The sequence below is a fragment of the Camelina sativa genome, chromosome 17 (genome assembly GCF_000633955.1).
Source record: "Camelina sativa cultivar DH55 chromosome 17, Cs, whole genome shotgun sequence".
Classification (NCBI taxonomy): Eukaryota; Viridiplantae; Streptophyta; class Magnoliopsida; order Brassicales; family Brassicaceae; genus Camelina; species Camelina sativa.
In genome coordinates this window covers 8322337-8338999 of record NC_025701.1, presented here as the reverse complement: position 1 = coordinate 8338999, position 16663 = coordinate 8322337, and the positions used below count along the sequence as shown (strand labels likewise).

At 37.5% G+C, this 16663-nt stretch overlaps 6 protein-coding genes across 7 annotated transcripts in view; 3 read left to right on the top strand and 3 right to left on the bottom strand.

Moving 5' to 3' along the window:
- The window catches only part of LOC109124518 (eukaryotic peptide chain release factor GTP-binding subunit ERF3A-like), a 5346-nt gene extending 3535 nt beyond the window's left edge, over positions 1–1811 (top strand). Inside the window, exons 14-20 of one of the 2 annotated variants that reach the window (XM_010478668.2) lie at positions 246–351; positions 435–570; positions 701–765; positions 844–1008; positions 1091–1163; positions 1261–1341; positions 1439–1811. In XM_010478668.2, coding sequence (XP_010476970.1) covers positions 246–351; positions 435–570; positions 701–765; positions 844–1008; positions 1091–1163; positions 1261–1319 — 604 coding nt within the window. In that variant the 3' untranslated portion in view covers positions 1320–1341; positions 1439–1811. The remainder of the gene's footprint in view (positions 1–245; positions 352–434; positions 571–700; positions 766–843; positions 1009–1090; positions 1164–1260; positions 1342–1438) is intronic. The other variant, XM_010478667.2, reaches the window with a different exon arrangement.
- LOC104756140 lies at positions 2107–3797 on the top strand. Its single transcript, XM_010478666.2, has 4 exons — positions 2107–2399; positions 2758–2940; positions 3039–3098; positions 3344–3797. The coding sequence occupies exons 1-4, from the start codon at positions 2256–2258 to the stop codon at positions 3635–3637; spliced, it is 681 nt and encodes a 226-aa protein (XP_010476968.1). The 5' UTR covers positions 2107–2255; the 3' UTR covers positions 3638–3797.
- Positions 3892–6677, top strand: LOC104756137 (cyclin-dependent kinase D-3). The gene is made up of 7 exons (XM_010478664.2): positions 3892–4228; positions 4369–4667; positions 4759–4867; positions 5354–5479; positions 5627–5862; positions 5941–6198; positions 6398–6677. Exons 1-7 carry the CDS (start codon positions 4118–4120, stop codon positions 6444–6446), a joined length of 1188 nt encoding a protein of 395 aa, XP_010476966.1. The 5' UTR covers positions 3892–4117; the 3' UTR covers positions 6447–6677.
- Positions 6709–9066, bottom strand: LOC104756139 (probable protein phosphatase 2C 8). Its single transcript, XM_010478665.2, has 10 exons — positions 8738–9066; positions 8404–8512; positions 8244–8280; positions 8096–8140; positions 7954–8006; positions 7653–7814; positions 7484–7567; positions 7191–7280; positions 7045–7092; positions 6709–6948 (listed from the first exon to the last, which is right to left on the bottom strand). The coding sequence occupies exons 1-10, from the start codon at positions 9037–9039 to the stop codon at positions 6838–6840; spliced, it is 1041 nt and encodes a 346-aa protein (XP_010476967.1). The 5' UTR covers positions 9040–9066; the 3' UTR covers positions 6709–6837.
- On the bottom strand, positions 9226–11112 carry LOC104756136 (putative 12-oxophytodienoate reductase-like protein 2A). The gene is made up of 5 exons (XM_019239534.1): positions 10812–11112; positions 10573–10713; positions 10345–10475; positions 10092–10253; positions 9226–10005 (listed from the first exon to the last, which is right to left on the bottom strand). The coding sequence occupies exons 1-5, from the start codon at positions 10877–10879 to the stop codon at positions 9404–9406; spliced, it is 1104 nt and encodes a 367-aa protein (XP_019095079.1). The 5' UTR covers positions 10880–11112; the 3' UTR covers positions 9226–9403.
- LOC104756134 (UNC93-like protein 1) lies at positions 11407–12960 on the bottom strand. The gene has a single exon (XM_010478662.2). The coding sequence runs from the start codon at positions 12935–12937 to the stop codon at positions 11543–11545; it is 1395 nt and encodes a 464-aa protein (XP_010476964.1). The 5' UTR covers positions 12938–12960; the 3' UTR covers positions 11407–11542.

Genomic DNA, 16663 nt, shown 5'->3' with positions numbered 1-16663 from the left:
CCCCCCCCCCCCCCCCCCCCTTTTTTTTTTTTGTTTCTCTCTCTTTTCAATTTGTTTGTTGTTTGTTATGATTATTGGTTGATGCATTTAGGAAATCCATGACTCGTGTTTCTTCATGTTTTAGCACATGCAACTGTTCCAACTTTGACAATGTCTTTATCCCACTTAGGAGGACATGTCTTTTGTTTAACTTGTCTTCTTATGTTGTAGACTCTGTTAATCCTAATCGGTTTTATGGATTGTAGGATGCCTATTATTGATAAATTCAAGGACATGGGAACTGTTGTTATGGGAAAAGTAGAATCTGGCAGCATTAAGGAGGGTGATTCCTTGGTTGTTATGCCAAACAAGGTACTTTCAGTTGTCTTTTTTTCTCATTTCATACTTCTTTGCCTGCTTATTGTTTTCCTTATGACGTTCATGAATAAATGCAGGAACATGTGAAAGTTGTTGCTATATACTGCGATGAAGATAAGGTTAAACGTGCAGGACCTGGTGAGAATTTGAGAGTTCGTATTACTGGTATAGAAGATGAGGACATCCTTTCAGGTTTTGTCTTATCCAGCACTGGTAAGTGTAATGCTTACAGATGGCCTTAGAGCTACACGTGAATTGTTTTCTTTTAATATTGTTGATATCTGGAATCTTTGTCTTCTCTTAGCTATACCAATCTGGAGTTTATTTTTGTTATCTGTTGCAGTAAAACCTGTCCTTGTTGTTACTGAGTTTATTGCCCAACTACAGATCCTTGAGCTGCTTGACAACGTAAGGCACTCATTCTTGAATGTTTTAATTGGGTATTTACAGTTTTAGATAGGCTTCATTATTTTGCTACTCCTGTAGGCTATTTTTACAGCTGGTTACAAGGCAATTCTCCACATCCATGCGGTGGTTGAGGAGTGTGAGATAATCGAATTGAAAAGCCAAATTGATCTCAAGACAAAGAAACCCATGAAAAAGAAAGTTTTGTTTGTGAAGAATGGTGCTGCTGTCGTTTGTAGAATCCAGGTCTGGTTTCTTCTATATTTATCTCTCTCTCACATACATTTATTCTTAGCCTTAGGTTCTAATTTTGTATGTATCTGTGCAGGTTACGAACTCCATCTGTATTGAAAAATTTGCGGATTTCCCTCAACTTGGAAGATTCACTCTGCGAACTGAAGGTAAAGATTTCAGAGACTATCAAATGCAACGAAAAATAGATTTATTTATTCATCGTTTATGTGCATGGATTACAAAATTATCTGGGATGACCTACAGGAAAAACAATTGCTGTTGGAAAGGTGATTGAGCTCTCAAGTGCTGCCTCAAGCGCTTGATCCAAATTTTGTGAGAGAAAAGGTGAGGAGTCTTAGGATTTCAATAATTTGGAGAGCAAATGGGAGAACAATCTTTAGAAAGTGGCTAACCTAAACTCGGGTTTTGTTTCCTTGAAAAGCAGGAGACGGCTTTCGGGTTGCACCAAGAGGGAGATTAGGAGAATGCTTCATGAATGATTTGGACTAAGAAATCTGATTTCCCTAACACCCAAATCGTATTCCTTTTTCACAGTGCACAGTTGAGGTTTGAGATTCACAAGCTGCGGAGAGGTGTAACCTGAGACCGGTTTTTCTAGATATTTTAAAGCTAGAGAGAATTATGATGAATATGAGTGAGAGTTTTTTTTTTTTTTTTTTTTTTTTTGTCAAGTTCAAATTTACAGTTACTATGACTACCTCCCCTTTTGGCCGACGAGTCTTGGAGATTGCTATTTCATAGTTGAGGAAACACTATTTGTTCCGTAATATCTGTTAGTCAAGTTCGGTTTTCTAGCCTTCTCTCGTCTTTGCTCTATATACGACCTGACTGATGATGCAATGTCTTGGTTTGGTCAGCTCAAATCCATAATAACCTCTGTGTGCATCCAAAGTTCATTGGTATAAACCGAATAGGATTGAATCTGTTAATAACGTCCAAAGGTTTTCGTTACGTTGAATTGCCTAACTGAATTGAATCAGTTACATTGATTTTTATTAAAACTTGCACAAAATTGAATTGCATAAGGATTCGGTCCGGTAATATTGAGAGAAAGAACGGTCGACACGAATAAATTTAATTGAAAGCCCCTCCTCCCACTCTCCCAGCCAAATAAAAACTTGTGGATTACAATAGAACGTGTTTTTGTTTTTTTTTGTTTTTCTCTTTTCTCAGTAGAATTGTGGAAGAAAAAAGAATGATTTGGGGAAAAAAGTGAGGAGCCTATTAGAGAAGAATCGATGATGGTCTCACTAGCTTCGTGGGTTTCGTCCCCATCTTCTTCTCTCTTCTTTAGTCGTGGCGAGAGATTACATTTGGTGAAAGCCACGATCGATGGTAGGAACGAGATTGCTCCGCCGGCAAAAGATCAAATCCCTAGCAAAGTACACACACTTTCTTCATTTCGATTTGTTTTTTAAGATATCGTAGACAGATGAAGAGTCGTTTCATAAATAACTGAGTCTCCTACTGAGAATTTCCTGTTGTTTTGCACTACCAGCTGAGGAGTAGTAAGCTTATAGAAGTTTTCTGGTCAAATTAATAACATGGGACTCTTGGATAAGTGTTATGAGTTTACTTTTAGGAGATAGAGTTTCATGGAACCTTAGGTTTATACGAGTTGTGCAATTTTGGTTGAATTGAATGGAAGTTACATGAATAGTAGGAGTTATTTTTTATCAAATGCAAGACTCTCTTATGGGTTCTCTTCTCTAGATTCAGAGTTTATTTGTCAAAATGCAGGAAGTACTGGAGAGCGTGAGTGTGTTAAAAACCGCTGCAAAAACTCGGAAAGTTGCAGCAGATGAGATTTTAGCTGCTTTTTCTGCTATTGAAAAGGCTAAACTTGATCCATCAGAATTCCTCGAAACACTTGGTGGAACCGAATCCCCTGGACGAACATGGATGCTCATCTTCACAGCCGAGGTCCATTAGAAAATCATATTGGCCTTTTTCTTGTTAAAACGCTGTAGTCTTGATCTTTTCAAATCACTCACTTGGGACCTTTATATAAATATATACAGAAGAAACTGGAGAAAGGTCGTTACTTCCCTCTAACCGCTGTTCAAAGATTTGATGCTGCGGTAAGTCTCTAAACTGGTTCTAGCACATAATTGGACCACTTACATATATTGTTAATATATTCATGTATGCTTGTCATTCTCGTTTTCGATTTGGCATCTTTCACGAGTTTTTCCAAGGCTACAGCTTAGAACTGCTTTAGGGTCTGATTATTAAAGTTTTGGTTTGAGGCACTTTTTAAGTCCTGAAGGCCGACATCATTGTGGAAGTAGTAACAAAACATTGTGTTATTTGATTCTTGAAACAGGGAAAGAGAATAGAGAATGGGGTGTATCTTGGTCCATTAGGAGCATTGACATTCGAAGGAAGGTTTTCATGGAAGAATCGGATCTTAGCTTTCATCTTCGAACAGATACGCATAAAGATTGGACCTTTAGATCCTCTAGAGATCAGTTTGGGAAAGAAAGACGCCGAGGAAGAGCCGAGTAATAAAGACCCTTTCTTCATTTGGTATTACATCGATGAAGAAATAGCAGTTGCTCGAGGAAGAAGTGGCGGTACAGCTTTCTGGTGTCGTTGTCGCCGCATTGCTTCCTCATAGACACTACACTCTCTTCTTCTTCTTCTTCTTCTCCTCAACTCTCAAGAGCTTCTTCTACTGTAAATGATATTTATAGACGATGTTCAAAAACCGGATGCTTTAGTAGACAATGTAAAAAACCGAATCGGTTTCTGATTTGGCTCGGACCGGGTTAGTAAGACATTGTATGTTCGAAACGATGTCGTGTAAGTGCTCGGACCGGAGAGTTTTGTTTCCTTTTTGTTTTTTTTTCCAATTTTTTTTTTCTTCTTTATTTGTTTGTTTCCCTCGATTCGATTGCGTCTGCAAACGCGCCAACGGCTATTTTGTCCCCACCGGAGCCGGAGCTCCTCAACGTCGAAACCCTAATTTCCTCCATGTCCGTCTCATCGTCGATTTTACCCAATTTTGTTTGAATTTCAGAAAGCAATCGAAGTGAATCGAGTGATTTTAACGTGAAAAGGAAGAGAGGGGTTCGATTAGTGTGGGTTGTGGGATATTATGAAAATGACGGAGATGGAGCAGCCAAAGAAAGTTGCTGATAGGTATCTCAAACAAGAGGTTCTTGGGCAAGGTACCTATGGAGTCGTCTTCAAAGCCACTGATACTAAGGTCACATTTTTTTTTTCCTTCGAATTTTGTTTGAAAATTAGGGTTTAAGATCTGTCGGTAGTACCAATTTATTGGGTTTTCAATTTTGAGAATCGTGTAGGTTTTAGTTCTGAGACTTCTGAATGTGACTTTTTTGGCAGACGGGACAAACTGTAGCAATAAAGAAGATAAGGCTAGGTAAACAAAGGGAAGGTGTAAATATTACAGCTCTCAGAGAAATCAAAATGCTCAAAGAGCTAAAGCATCCACATATAATTCTTCTGATTGATGCGTTTCCTCACAAGGAGAACTTGCATCTTGTTTTTGAGTTCATGGAGACTGATCTTGAAGCTGTCATCCGCGATTCCAACATTTTCCTTTCACCCGCCGACATCAAATCTTACCTACTTATGACGTTTAAAGGACTTGCTTATTGCCACGATAAATGGGTTTTGCACAGGTTACTTGTTTTTTTTTTATTAAAGACCTTGCTTTTTTGTTTTTGTAATGCTTCTTGGTTTGGTATTGATTAATGTGTCGTTTGAGTTCAGGGATATGAAGCCTAATAACTTGTTAATAGGAGTCGATGGACAGCTGAAGCTTGCAGATTTTGGGTTAGCTCGTATATTTGGTAGCCCAAATCGTAAATTTACTCATCAGGTATTCTTTTTCCGTACTGCCATTTTATCTTTTGGTGTACTATAATCTTATTGAATGGTAACACTCACTCGTAGGATATTAATCATATATGAAGTGATCAAGGTAGTTTTTACCTGTAATTCTGTGGATCAATTGAGAAAGATTGAAGTCTTCAAAACTCTTTTGAGTTTTCTTGTTGTATACTAATCTCTGCAATGATGAAATTTCTTGATGCTTTTACTGGATTTATGCTTCACCTGTCGATAATACAAAAAATGTTACATGTATTAAACAGTCTCAACTCAAATTTCATGATGTAGCAGATCACTATAGAATTCGTGAGACTGTTTGAGTTGCCATATTGTAACATTTCTGCCATTTTGTTTCCCTTTGAACACCTAAGATTACTATAGAATTCGTGAGAGCTTTCTTTCCAGATTCGTGCAATGCACCTTATTTTCTGTTGTTTCAATATCTTCATATCTTGATACATCTGATGATGCACAGGTGTTTGCTAGATGGTACAGAGCACCGGAACTTTTGTTTGGTGCAAAACAGTATGGTGCTGCAGTTGATGTTTGGGCAGCTGGCTGCATATTCGCCGAACTTTTGTTACGCAGACCGTTTCTTCAGGTTAATAATCTTACTCAAATAATCATGGTTAACATCAAAACTTAGTCCAATCATCATCTCTTTGGAATGTTATACTCTGAGACTACGTAATTACTTCTTTATCAATAATTTTTCGGTATGCTTACTTATTCAATTCCCTTTGTGTAGGGAAACAGTGATATCGATCAATTAAGCAAAATATTTGCTGCCTTTGGAACACCAAAAGCAGATCAGTGGCCTGATGTCACAAACCTTCCCGATTATGTAGAGTATCAATTTGTCCCTGCACCGTCTCTGCGTTCTTTATTTCCAGCAGTGAGTGATGATGCTCTCGACTTGTTGTCCAAAATGTTTACCTATGACCCAAAGGCTAGAATTTCCATTGAACAGGCTCTAGAACACAGGTGCATAAAGTTCACCACCTATCTATAGGCAAAGTAATATAGCTTTCTGCTCTCACATCTTTGTTTTCATTTTCTCAGGTACTTCACTTCTGCACCTGCTCCTACCGACCCGGCTAAGCTCCCAAAGCCAATTCGCAAGCTGGATGGTCAATCCTCTGACGGTAAACATGAGGCCATTAGAGTGTTATCACCACCACGTAAGCTTAGAAGAGTGATGCCTGAGCGTGGGAGGGTTGATAGTTTGAAGTCTCATGTTGACAAGGATCAACAAGCACCCATGTCATTAGATTTTACCATCCTTGCTGAGCGACCTCCAAACCGGCCAACTATCACTAGGTAAAAACAAAGTCATTTCACCCCGACTATGTGTTTTAATGTCAGTTGTTATTACGGTCTCTAGATTGATTGTGTTTTGATGGCTTCTTCTTTTCCTTGCTCATTTCACCCCCACTATGTGTTCTAATGTCAGTTGTTATTACGGTCTCTAGATTGATTGTGTTTTGATGGCTTCTTCTTCTCCTTGCTCATTTTGTAGTGCTGATAGATCCCATCTGAAGAGAAAACTCGATCTTGAATTCCAATAAGACTGTTGGTTTTGCACTCTTGCCTCGTGAGACCACAACATTGTTAAGTTGTCAAATTACTGCTGCTTGTGTTAGCTGGCGATTTATTCCTTTTCATTTTTTTAGCATAATTACAAATCAGAGGGATCCTAAATTCACAATGATAATATTTTGTTGTCCAATAGGGTTTATTCATTGTAAACTACCTGTACTATGCCGTCTATGATTTATAACTACTTTTGGTTCTGGAAATCTTTTGCAATACAAAGAGAACTCTGTTTGATTGCCTCAAGAATTTTAATTGATCCATTGACAGCTCAACAAGAGTTAACCAACACAAAGTTTATATATCTCATACAAGCCAGAAAAAAGAGATGCCCCCGAGCCACAGGTCAGTCAAGCTCTTCTTTAGTCATCCGCGCTTGAAGACTATCACGATTGCTGTGCAATTGTCTTTGCAACGACGTTCTTTAACAGCTTCTTTTACCAGACGGCGACTTATCATGCTTACAGGCAAGCCCTCCTGCAAAATAATAGCTGTTAGCATCTAAGAAATCTCTCATTTAAATTCCCTTGCATTCTTAGGACAATGTGACTTGGCAACTGTAGGTATTTTTACCTTCAAAAGTTTCTGAACAAACCCAACAGCATCACTTGGTCCAAACACCTGAAAACGGATGCATTGTGTAGATTATATAAGCACCAAATTTTTTGAGTATAAAAGACACATGCAATGTTCTTATAGAGAACTGACGGAGAGCTTACCTCCCACAATCCATCGCAACCAAGAATCATGAAGTTTTCTCTTTCAGTCAATTCAAATGCATGAATGTCCGGAGTTGCTGTGACGCCAAACTGGATTTAATGACTTGTGTTAGATGCTAATATCTCATAGGATTTCAGGATGACTAACAAATTCAAGACAAGATTAATGTCTGGAGTTGCGAAATGACACAGAGCAAGGTTCAAGAACATGTCGAAAGGATTTTGCACGAAAGAGCTAAAATGTCACAAGGATTATGGGCCCAAGAGAAAGTAGGAAGCCAAAGGATCATTACCTTCTTGAATTGACGATCACCAAAAGCCCTAGAAACCTCAAGACGTCCTTGTAATCGTCCATTTGAGCTTATAACACCACCTGACTGTGAAATCCAAACTAAGTTATTAACAGACCATAGTGTACGCAAATTTACGAAGAAATCACTCTCTGGCTAATCAAAGACTAACCTTTTGAATGCGAGAACGCTCTTGTGGATATATTGCTTTGTGCTCTCTCGTCAAAACAATTGATTTGAGTGGAATCCATGCTTCTGTATGACTCTCCGATTCGTTGGTAGTAGGGGATCGTGCCAAAACAGCCTTAGCATCACCAATATTGGCTATAAAAACCTAAAACGCATGAGTGTGAATGGGTGTGAATACTGGAGAAAAGGTTAAGTAATTATATGAACTCTATGAAAAAACAGAGTCAAAATATTCAATCCCAAACGAGGAACGACACCATCACTGTCATCCCAACGGTCAATACCTTTTGATCAAGTATCCAGACGCACACTGCTGTGGCGCCATCTAGCCATCCTCCTGCACCAAACCCAAAGTTCAGATATTCGACACTTCGGTGAAGAGCTTATAGCTGCGAAAAAAACCTGTTACAAACATACACAAATTACCTGCAACACTTTCTTGCAGGAGCAATTCATCGGTCTTCCGGAAACCTGATAGCAAAGTTGCTTTAACAGTTCAGAATCTGTGGATCTCAATAACCAAAACGGAATAACTAAAATGCTTGAAAAAAAGTTATGAAGTGAACTTATATACCTTCAAGAATGGCCTTTTTAGCAACTTTGACATCCAGCTGAGGAAGCAATCCAACATTTTGACAGAAAAGAAGGTGAAGTGAGACCGACAGAGTAACATCAAAAGAGTCTTGCTTTTTGATAAAGACATTAATTAATAATCTGAACCAAGTTAAACAGACCAACTCACGTGGTAACCCAGCTGAAAGAACGTTAAGGTGAAGATGCTTCTTAGCAAACTCTGCTGCTAAACGACCTCCATGCCCATCATAAATGGCAAAATGTGCACACCTTCATAACAAGCAAATCATTACAGCAGAGTCTAGTTTTGTTTTGAAACGAAACCCACAGGTTCACAAAACAAGCGGAAAAAATGATTTTGCCAACCAAATCAAGCCTTCAAACAACTTTGCAACACCAATAAGAACAGGATCAATTCCAAGTCCCACAGACAGAACTGGCTTGAAGTGTCCTATTATTACACTAGATTCAACTGAAAGCTTGTTTTTGGTTTACCTTAGTTTCCCTGGGAAATCCAAAGAAGCGTCTGGCAAAACCACCGAAACATCTTCCATTGTATGTCTAGCTCCTTTGTCTTCAGCAACATCAGCTTCAACCATAAATTCATTCTTCTCTTCAGCTACACAGCTCGGGCTATCAGAAAGGGCGGCTGCGGCTTCTTCTCCGCCGGAAATCTCCAGCTTCTCATCCGATGTATCACATCCGGTCTCCTCTGACTTCTTCGCCTTCTTCACCGGTGACACAAAATCCTCGCTGGAAAACGAATCCGCCGCGTGCTTGTGATTCGGGTTTTCCATTTCTGGCAGTATCTTCTCAGTTTGTTTCCCGGCGACAGGAACCGTCGCAAGGATTGTGACACAAATAGGAATAGCGCGTTACACCAAAGTTGCAAAAATTTACAAGTTAGTACCTTGAGTCTCTGTATATTTTATTTTAAACCCCCAATTTTATTTATACTCTTTGTAGCATTTGCCATTTGAATCTAAATTTTGGAACCCATTTGTTTGGTTCCATAATGGTGTGATGATATATTCAGATCATTCGTTTTTGAAATGATAGAACTTATAAGAGTTGGATACTGTCCGAGCTGTCTTGAAGCAAATCTTTGCCTTATGTGTTTGACAAATTATGTTTTCCAAATTATGCATTTCGAGAAACCCCTTAAGAAGTTGTGTCTGTGGTCTCGAGAAAAGGGTAGTCTGTGTAGCCTACCACAGGATCAGAAGTGTAGAACGTTGATCTGTCGTACTTATTCAACGGCGCATTGAGTTCTAGTCTCCTCGGCAGATCAGGATTCGCCAGGAACGTCCGTCCATAAGCCACCAGATCGGTTCTTCCCTCTTCCACGGCCTTGTTCCCATCATCTCTAGAATAACCTCCAGCCACTATGAACGTGCCTTTGAAGGCATCTCTCATCGGCATAAGCGATTCCGTGCACTCGAAGCTTCCTTCAAGGGTTTTCATTCTAGGTTCAACCACGTGACAGTAAAGGATTCCATGAGTGTTCATAGCTTGCGCCAAGTAGAGTCCTAATGCTTCTGGATTCGAGTCTCCAGACTCCATGTAATCTGCGAACGGCGAGAGTCTGACTCCTACATGATCTGAACCGATCTCGCTCACCACTGCTTCGATTACTTCCAGAGCGAATCTACAGCGGTTCTCTAGTGACCCGCCGTATTCGTCACTTCTGTCATTCACGTTGTCTTTCAGAAACTGATCAATCAGGTAACCGTGTGCGCCGTGGATCTCCACTCCATCAAAGCCTGTACTTGTATATGTGAAGTGTCTTGATTAGCTTTCACTTCCATTACCCTGATTACATCTAAACACATCCAAAGACTTTGCTTACCAGCTTCCATCGCATTTCTTGCAGCAATTCTAAAGTCGTTGACTATGGCGGCAATCTCTTCAGTCCTTAACCGCCTTGGAGGCATAAACTGACCTCCATACATGTTCTTACACATCAATGGCTTGTCCGTAGAGGAGACAGGAGCTTCTCCATTTGGCTGGTCTAAAGAACAGAGCAAATTAGTATACAAGGAAAAAGGAATTTAAAGCAAGCAATTTAGTGGCAACAAGGAGAAAGGCACTTAGTGGCACACCTTGGTGAAAAACCCTGCCACCGTGCCAAATCTGGCAGAAGAAGATGCCGCCTTTCGAATGAACAGCATCCACGATGTGCTTCCATGCTTCCACTTGCTCTCTGGTCCATATTCCAGGTATATTCGGATAACTTCAAAAACAAAGCTCACATGTTAAAACGAAGCTAGTGATTTAGTTTGAACTGTAACTAAGCTAAGAATATTACAATCCAGAAGAGTTATATATACCCCAATGATGTCTCGGACACTACACAAGATTCGGAAATAAGAAGACCACCAGGTGTTGTTCTTTGCGTGTAATATAATTTGGCATGAGGCTGAGGAATATTACCATACGATCTTGATCTGGTCAATGGTGCCAGAACAACCCTGATTACATTCCAAAGATTACAGGCAGCAAAAATCATCGACAAACACTATGGACTAGTGGAAGGTTTAGCAGAAAGAGGCAAAGACAATAGAGGTACCTGTGAGAAAGATTGAAGGGTCCCATCTTATAAGGTGTGAGGAGAGGTATACTCTGTTTGGTCTCCATGGAATCCGATGATTAGATAAAATTATGTGTTGTTTATGTTGATCCCAGATTCAAGAACTGTATAAAGATAGTAGTATACAGGATACAAATATAGTGATAGCGGTGTGTTGATTGGTCAAAGCCGTGCACAACTCGTCGTCTTCTAGTTCTAGTGGGTCAGAGCCGTGCCCCAATTTACCCAAGATTATCTATCCACTTTGAATAGTGCACACCGGATCATGTAACAGAGGCCTACAATGTTTTTTCACATTAATACATTTCAAGTTTTGTAATTTATTATCTGAGGGTAAGTTTTACTTTTCTGTCTTTAATCCCTTAGCTTTGTGCATATTCTGAAAAGGTTAATATGGGAATTGCGGGTCGATAAGGATGCGACTGGTGCGTAACACACCATCCTTACAATGAAGATTGCATTTTATAAAGCCAACTTGTATGCTCTGTTATTTTCATCTCTAGACAACCTGACTTCTACGACGCCACTACTAATCAAAAAACAGACTCAAACAAAAGTTACGTGCACCACTCAATTACCATGAAAGAATAGAGACATTTCAGTTGACAAAAAATGAATTAGAGACATTTCACAGACTCAAATCTTTGTTTGCTAGCTCCATAATTGAAATCAAGTTACACTAAAAACAGAAAAACCGAAAGTTACACCATCTAAACCTTATTACCACTATCATCATGATCATCACTATTATCTTGGTCTTTAACATACAAGTACACAAGAAGTACCAGTAGTGGATAACTTACACTAGTGAGTGACCAATTAACAATAAGTTGTGACATTAACGGAACCTTACGAGTATCCACTTGCCAAGCCACTGCAGCTCCTGCACTCTGCACTCCTTTGTAGAATCCACTATATCTACTCAAAGTCTGTGAATCATCAGCCAATGCTCCTATCAACCAATACACCATACTCTGATACATGGCATCTAACAATCCATAGCTCATATATAACACAAACGGTCCCGCGAACTCGACACCTGAATCTTTAAAATCAAGTTTCTTCTCCGGTAGATTGTTCAACGAGTAACCGTGCTGATTCGCTAACCCTCCGCCCCATATCGCTGTTCCGACCACCGCGACTAATGATATTCCGGCGAATCCTCGAGCTCTCCGGCTTTTAAAGCTGAAGTCCATCACGTAACCTATCGCAATAGAACCAACCATTTGAGCTCCCCAATAGAAGACGTTGTTGAATCCTCTGGTTCTTAAGTTAAAGAGAAGTCCATTCACATTATTGAATTGGTAGCTGTAGAAGAAGTTGCTAGCCCAAGCCGCTGGGACGATGAGGAGCATTTTCCGATCGAGGAATAGCCGGAGGACGGCGGCTGCTTCCGTCGACGGACGGGAGTATTTCACGGCGGAGCATTTGGATCCGTCGTTACGGATAACAGAGTTCGCCGGGAGGATTCCGAACGAGAGGAGAACGCCGGCGAACATGAAACACATGAAGGCTATGTACGTCGAGTCGTTGACAGATGCGGCGGAGCTACGGTTGTAGTTTAGGATAAACGGGATTAACCCGCCGATGACGCCGCCGAGATTGAAGATGCTCCAGAACAAAGCGATGTAAGTACCTTTCCGATGCGGCGGAGGGTATGACGTCATCACAGCTCCTTCCCCGGCCCATAAAAGTCCAGCGCCGCAGCCGAGTAAAGCTCCGGCGACGATAGCGAAAGCTTGGTGGTGGTGATGGTTGTAGTAGAGGAAAGATCCGGCGTAGAGAACGTAAGTCGAACAACCAGCGGCTAACGTGAGCCGTGGACCGAGGACGTTGTAAAACGCGCCGCCTAAAACCCCGAAAACGGTGAAAGCGGTGTAAACGGCGGTGTTAGCGTTGTTAGCGGCGGTTGGATCTACTTGACCACCGCCTCCCATGCCGGAGAGAGCGTTGAACATTCCTGGACAACAGAAACAGACGAATCCCATTAAAGTCACTTGAGCCAGAGGAGAATTAAATCGCCATTTTTTATCTCCCGGTGGTTTGTTCTTTTCTGCTCCGCCGTGAGTCTCCGCCGGAGTTTTTTCATCGTCTCTCACATTCATGATCGGGAAAAGAAAAAAAAGATGAGACTTTTTATTATTCTTTCTCGTAAACTCAAAGCACGGATCTTTTGATTGTGATCCTTAATGTTACGATTCTTCCTTTACTAGCGGACATATTCATGGGAAGGAAAAATATTAAATAGTATCAATTAAGCCTAATTTCCTTACAAAACAGATTAGAGATCCTAGGGGGGTGTATTGAAAGATGTATTTTGGAGGATTTGGATTTGTTTAAAAATCACATGTTATTCAACTTGTGATTTTCAAATCACTTGCCAAATCTAATGTTATTGAATCTGGAATTTTGTTATTCAATAAACAATTTGTAAAAATCATATCAAATCTACTGTTATTCAAAACATAACTTTTATTTTTCTAAAAAACCATAACAGAGATTTTAGGAGATTTTAGGAAACTTTAGATACATTTTTACATAAAGAATCCAATTGAACAAATTACACCTTAAGAGGTGTTATTTCGAAGGATTTGTTAAAAAAAAAATTGAAAGCTTTGTTCTAATTTTATATGCTCTCGTTCTCATATCTGTTCTAATGATTTGTTAATCACACCTTGAGCATATATGCTCTCGTTCTCGTATCTGTCACTTTTTTTTTTGTTCNACGTTGTAAAACGCGCCGCCTAAAACCCCGAAAACGGTGAAAGCGGTGTAAACGGCGGTGTTAGCGTTGTTAACGGCGGTTGGATCTACTTGACCACCGCCTCCCATGCCGGAGAGAGCGTTGAACATTCCTGGACAACAGAAACAGACGAATCCCATTAAAGTCACTTGAGCCAGAGGAGAATTAAATCGCCATTTTTTATCTCCCGGTGGTTCGTTCTTTTCTGCTCCGCCGTGAGTCTCCGCCGGAGTTTTTTCATCGTCTCTCACATTCATGATCGGATAAAAAAAAAGATAAGAATTTTTTATTATTCTTCTATCTTTGATTGTGATGATGTGATCCTTATAACGTAACGATTCTTCTTCCTTTACAAGCGGACATATTCATGGGAAGAAAAAAAATGTTTAAATAGTATCAATTAAAGCCTAATTTCCTTACAAAACAGATTAAGAGATCGTTNAAAAAAAAAAAAAAAAAAAAGATTAGAGATCCTAGTATCTCTAACTGTAATAACTACAATCTGTACAGTGAAAAGAACAAGATAATTGAAAGGTATCTGTTACGTTCTGGATTTGGATTATAACAAGAAAAGTCAAATGTAATAATTAATTTTAGTAAGAAGAACAACTAATTCTTGACGTTGACAATTTGCCAATCCAACAAAAATAAATGGTCGATATAATCAATTAATAGAGACTTTTTGTTTTGACATAATAAATAGTGATCGAGTTGATACCAATTTTTTGCATCTGTATTTTCTATTTATGATAATTACTTTAAAGAATTCTTCAAATGTTTATATCATTTTGATTTTGGTATCTATTTCTTATTTTTGAGTGAACAATATTACCTTCACTTTTTAAATTATATTTATTAACGGTTATTCATGATTACTTACTTATCCATTATAATTTTTTTCTGGCAAATCAAATATATTGATATCAAAAAAAATTACATCTATATTATTAAAAGGGAAGCATTTTTAATAAGTAGACATAGATTAAGAGATTATTACATGAAACGTCACTCAAATAAGAATAAGAATATGTATACTTATAGCCAAACAGTTTGATAGAACAAATATTAAATGATTTTAACACATTAACACATAAAAATCGGAAGGAATTAAAACCTATCATAAAATCTAAATAAATCAACCCCCATAATTAGAGTAGAATTAAAACAACCAATTAAAACCTAACCACATAATTAGCAACATAATCTTTAAGTCCATCGATTAGTAAAATTCAATCTTACAATATCTTCTAAAATAATAAAGATGTGTTTAATTTATAAGGGAAGTTAACATAATCTCGGAAATTAAAACCAAAATCTCGGAAAGTATCTTAGAATATGATCTTAGTTTAATTACTTGCTTAATTATGAAATATTTAAATTATACTAACTAATATACCTTTCAACCGACCCTAATTGTAGTATCATTTCAAAATGCTATAAATGATAACGAAAGAAAAAATATTTGCAAGAAACAATTAAATAATTTACTACTCCCGAAATTAACAACATACCTTGATCAAATATTTGATTGGATTTTTCNTTTAACACATTAACACATAAAAATCGGAAGGAATTAAAACCTATCATAAGATCTAAATAAATCAACCCCATAATTAGAGTAGAATTAAAACAACCAATTAAAACCTAACCACATAATTAGCAACATAATCTTTAAGTCCATCGATTAGTAAAATTCAATCTTACAATATCTTCTAAAATAATAAAGATGTGTTTAATTTATAAGGGAAGTTAACATAATCTCGGAAATTAAAACCAAAATCTCGGAAAGTATCTTAGAATATGATCTTAGTTTAATTACTTGCTTAATTATGAAATATTTAAATTATACTAACTAATATACCTTTCAACCGACCCTAATTGTAGTATCATTTCAAAATGCTATAAATGATAACGAAAGAAAAAATATTTGCAAGAAACAATTAAATAATTTACTACTCCCGAAATTAACAGCATACCTTGATCAAATATTTGATTGGATTTTTGGATAGTTTCAAAAACTCCCAAAATTTTAAGAAAATTTGAATTATTGATTCACTAAAATACTGATTAAAAGATATTTAATCAAGATATGCTGTTAATTCAGCTTTTATTTTGCCTGAGAAATTAAAGTAATATACAATTAAGTATTTATTTATTGAGATTTTGATCCTACTAACCCTAACTATCTTTGAGCAGTATATATCTTTTTAAAGTTGCACACACTACATAAATCGTTTCATAAAAAGAATATTTTCATCGGCCACTGAGAAAATTAACCCTGCATAGCTTGGAATACGAGTGTGCAATGGTTTTAGAAAAGAAAACGGCAGATGATGTTGAATATGTAACCAAAGTCCATCATTAATCTCCTATATTTTATATGGGGTGAGTCTTATTTTTATTTTATTGTAGGTTCACAATTTTGTTATTTATATTTAAATATGGAATTTTGTATTTGCAGATAGTGGATGACATACATAAAAAGTGACATACATAATACCTAAACCTAAAGAGTGTAAGGATGCATCTAGGTTTTGTACATGAGTGAATTTGATCATTTATACACACATAATATAGTCATCGTAATATATTTACAAGCATTACCATTGTCTATAAACATTTAAACAATTTTCCATTTACTAAATTTTTTACAAATAGATTTACCGTCGATTAAATCTGGCTTTTCATATGATGTACTCATGTCATTTTTTTATTATTTATGGTGTTTAGTCTTAAGATATAGAAGAGAATAGTTTGTAATTGTATTGTAGATTTGTGTATCCATCAACACAACATATATCACAAGGTGTAGACATTTATGTCCCATAATGAAAATGTTTAATAATACATTTTATAAAACTAATTAGAAATTGTAAATTCACATTATCTGTTTTATTTTCATTTAATTTGTTCATTATTTAAATTATGTCAATCAAACAAAACAAACCAAAACAATGTTTACACATTTAAGACTTAAATAGTAATATTTTATTTTAATTTTATCTATCAGAAAAATATTTCCATATACATTTCTATTTTTGAATATATAAAAATAAAAAATGTTGACAAACTATTCATGATAAATGGG

Bases quoted from the DNA above. Each gene is read 5' to 3' on its own strand.
- LOC104756134 (XM_010478662.2), bottom strand. From the start codon at position 12,937: ATGAATGTGAGAGACGATGAAAAAACTCCGGCGGAGACTCACGGCGGA.
- LOC104756136 (XM_019239534.1), bottom strand. From the start codon at position 10,879: ATGGAGACCAAACAGAGTATACCTCTCCTCACACCTTATAAGATGGGA. The intron at 10,714-10,811 runs GTACCTCTATTG...GAATGTAATCAG, and splicing joins CCCTTCAATCTTTCTCACAG to GGTTGTTCTGGCACCATTGA. The intron at 10,476-10,572 runs GTATATATAACT...TTGTTTTTGAAG, and splicing joins GTGTCCGAGACATCATTGGG to TTATCCGAATATACCTGGAA.
- LOC104756139 (XM_010478665.2), bottom strand. From the start codon at position 9,039: ATGGAAAACCCGAATCACAAGCACGCGGCGGATTCGTTTTCCAGCGAG. The intron at 7,815-7,953 runs GTATTGACCGTT...CATGCGTTTTAG, and splicing joins TCTGGATACTTGATCAAAAG to GTTTTTATAGCCAATATTGG. The intron at 7,093-7,190 runs GTAAGCTCTCCG...ATCCGTTTTCAG, and splicing joins GTTGCGATGGATTGTGGGAG to GTGTTTGGACCAAGTGATGC.
- LOC104756137 (XM_010478664.2), top strand. From the start codon at position 4,118: ATGAAAATGACGGAGATGGAGCAGCCAAAGAAAGTTGCTGATAGGTAT. The intron at 4,868-5,353 runs GTATTCTTTTTC...GATGATGCACAG, and splicing joins ATCGTAAATTTACTCATCAG to GTGTTTGCTAGATGGTACAG. The intron at 6,199-6,397 runs GTAAAAACAAAG...CTCATTTTGTAG, and splicing joins AACCGGCCAACTATCACTAG to TGCTGATAGATCCCATCTGA.
- LOC104756140 (XM_010478666.2), top strand. From the start codon at position 2,256: ATGATGGTCTCACTAGCTTCGTGGGTTTCGTCCCCATCTTCTTCTCTC. The intron at 2,941-3,038 runs GTCCATTAGAAA...AAATATATACAG, and splicing joins TGCTCATCTTCACAGCCGAG to AAGAAACTGGAGAAAGGTCG. The intron at 3,099-3,343 runs GTAAGTCTCTAA...TTCTTGAAACAG, and splicing joins TTCAAAGATTTGATGCTGCG to GGAAAGAGAATAGAGAATGG.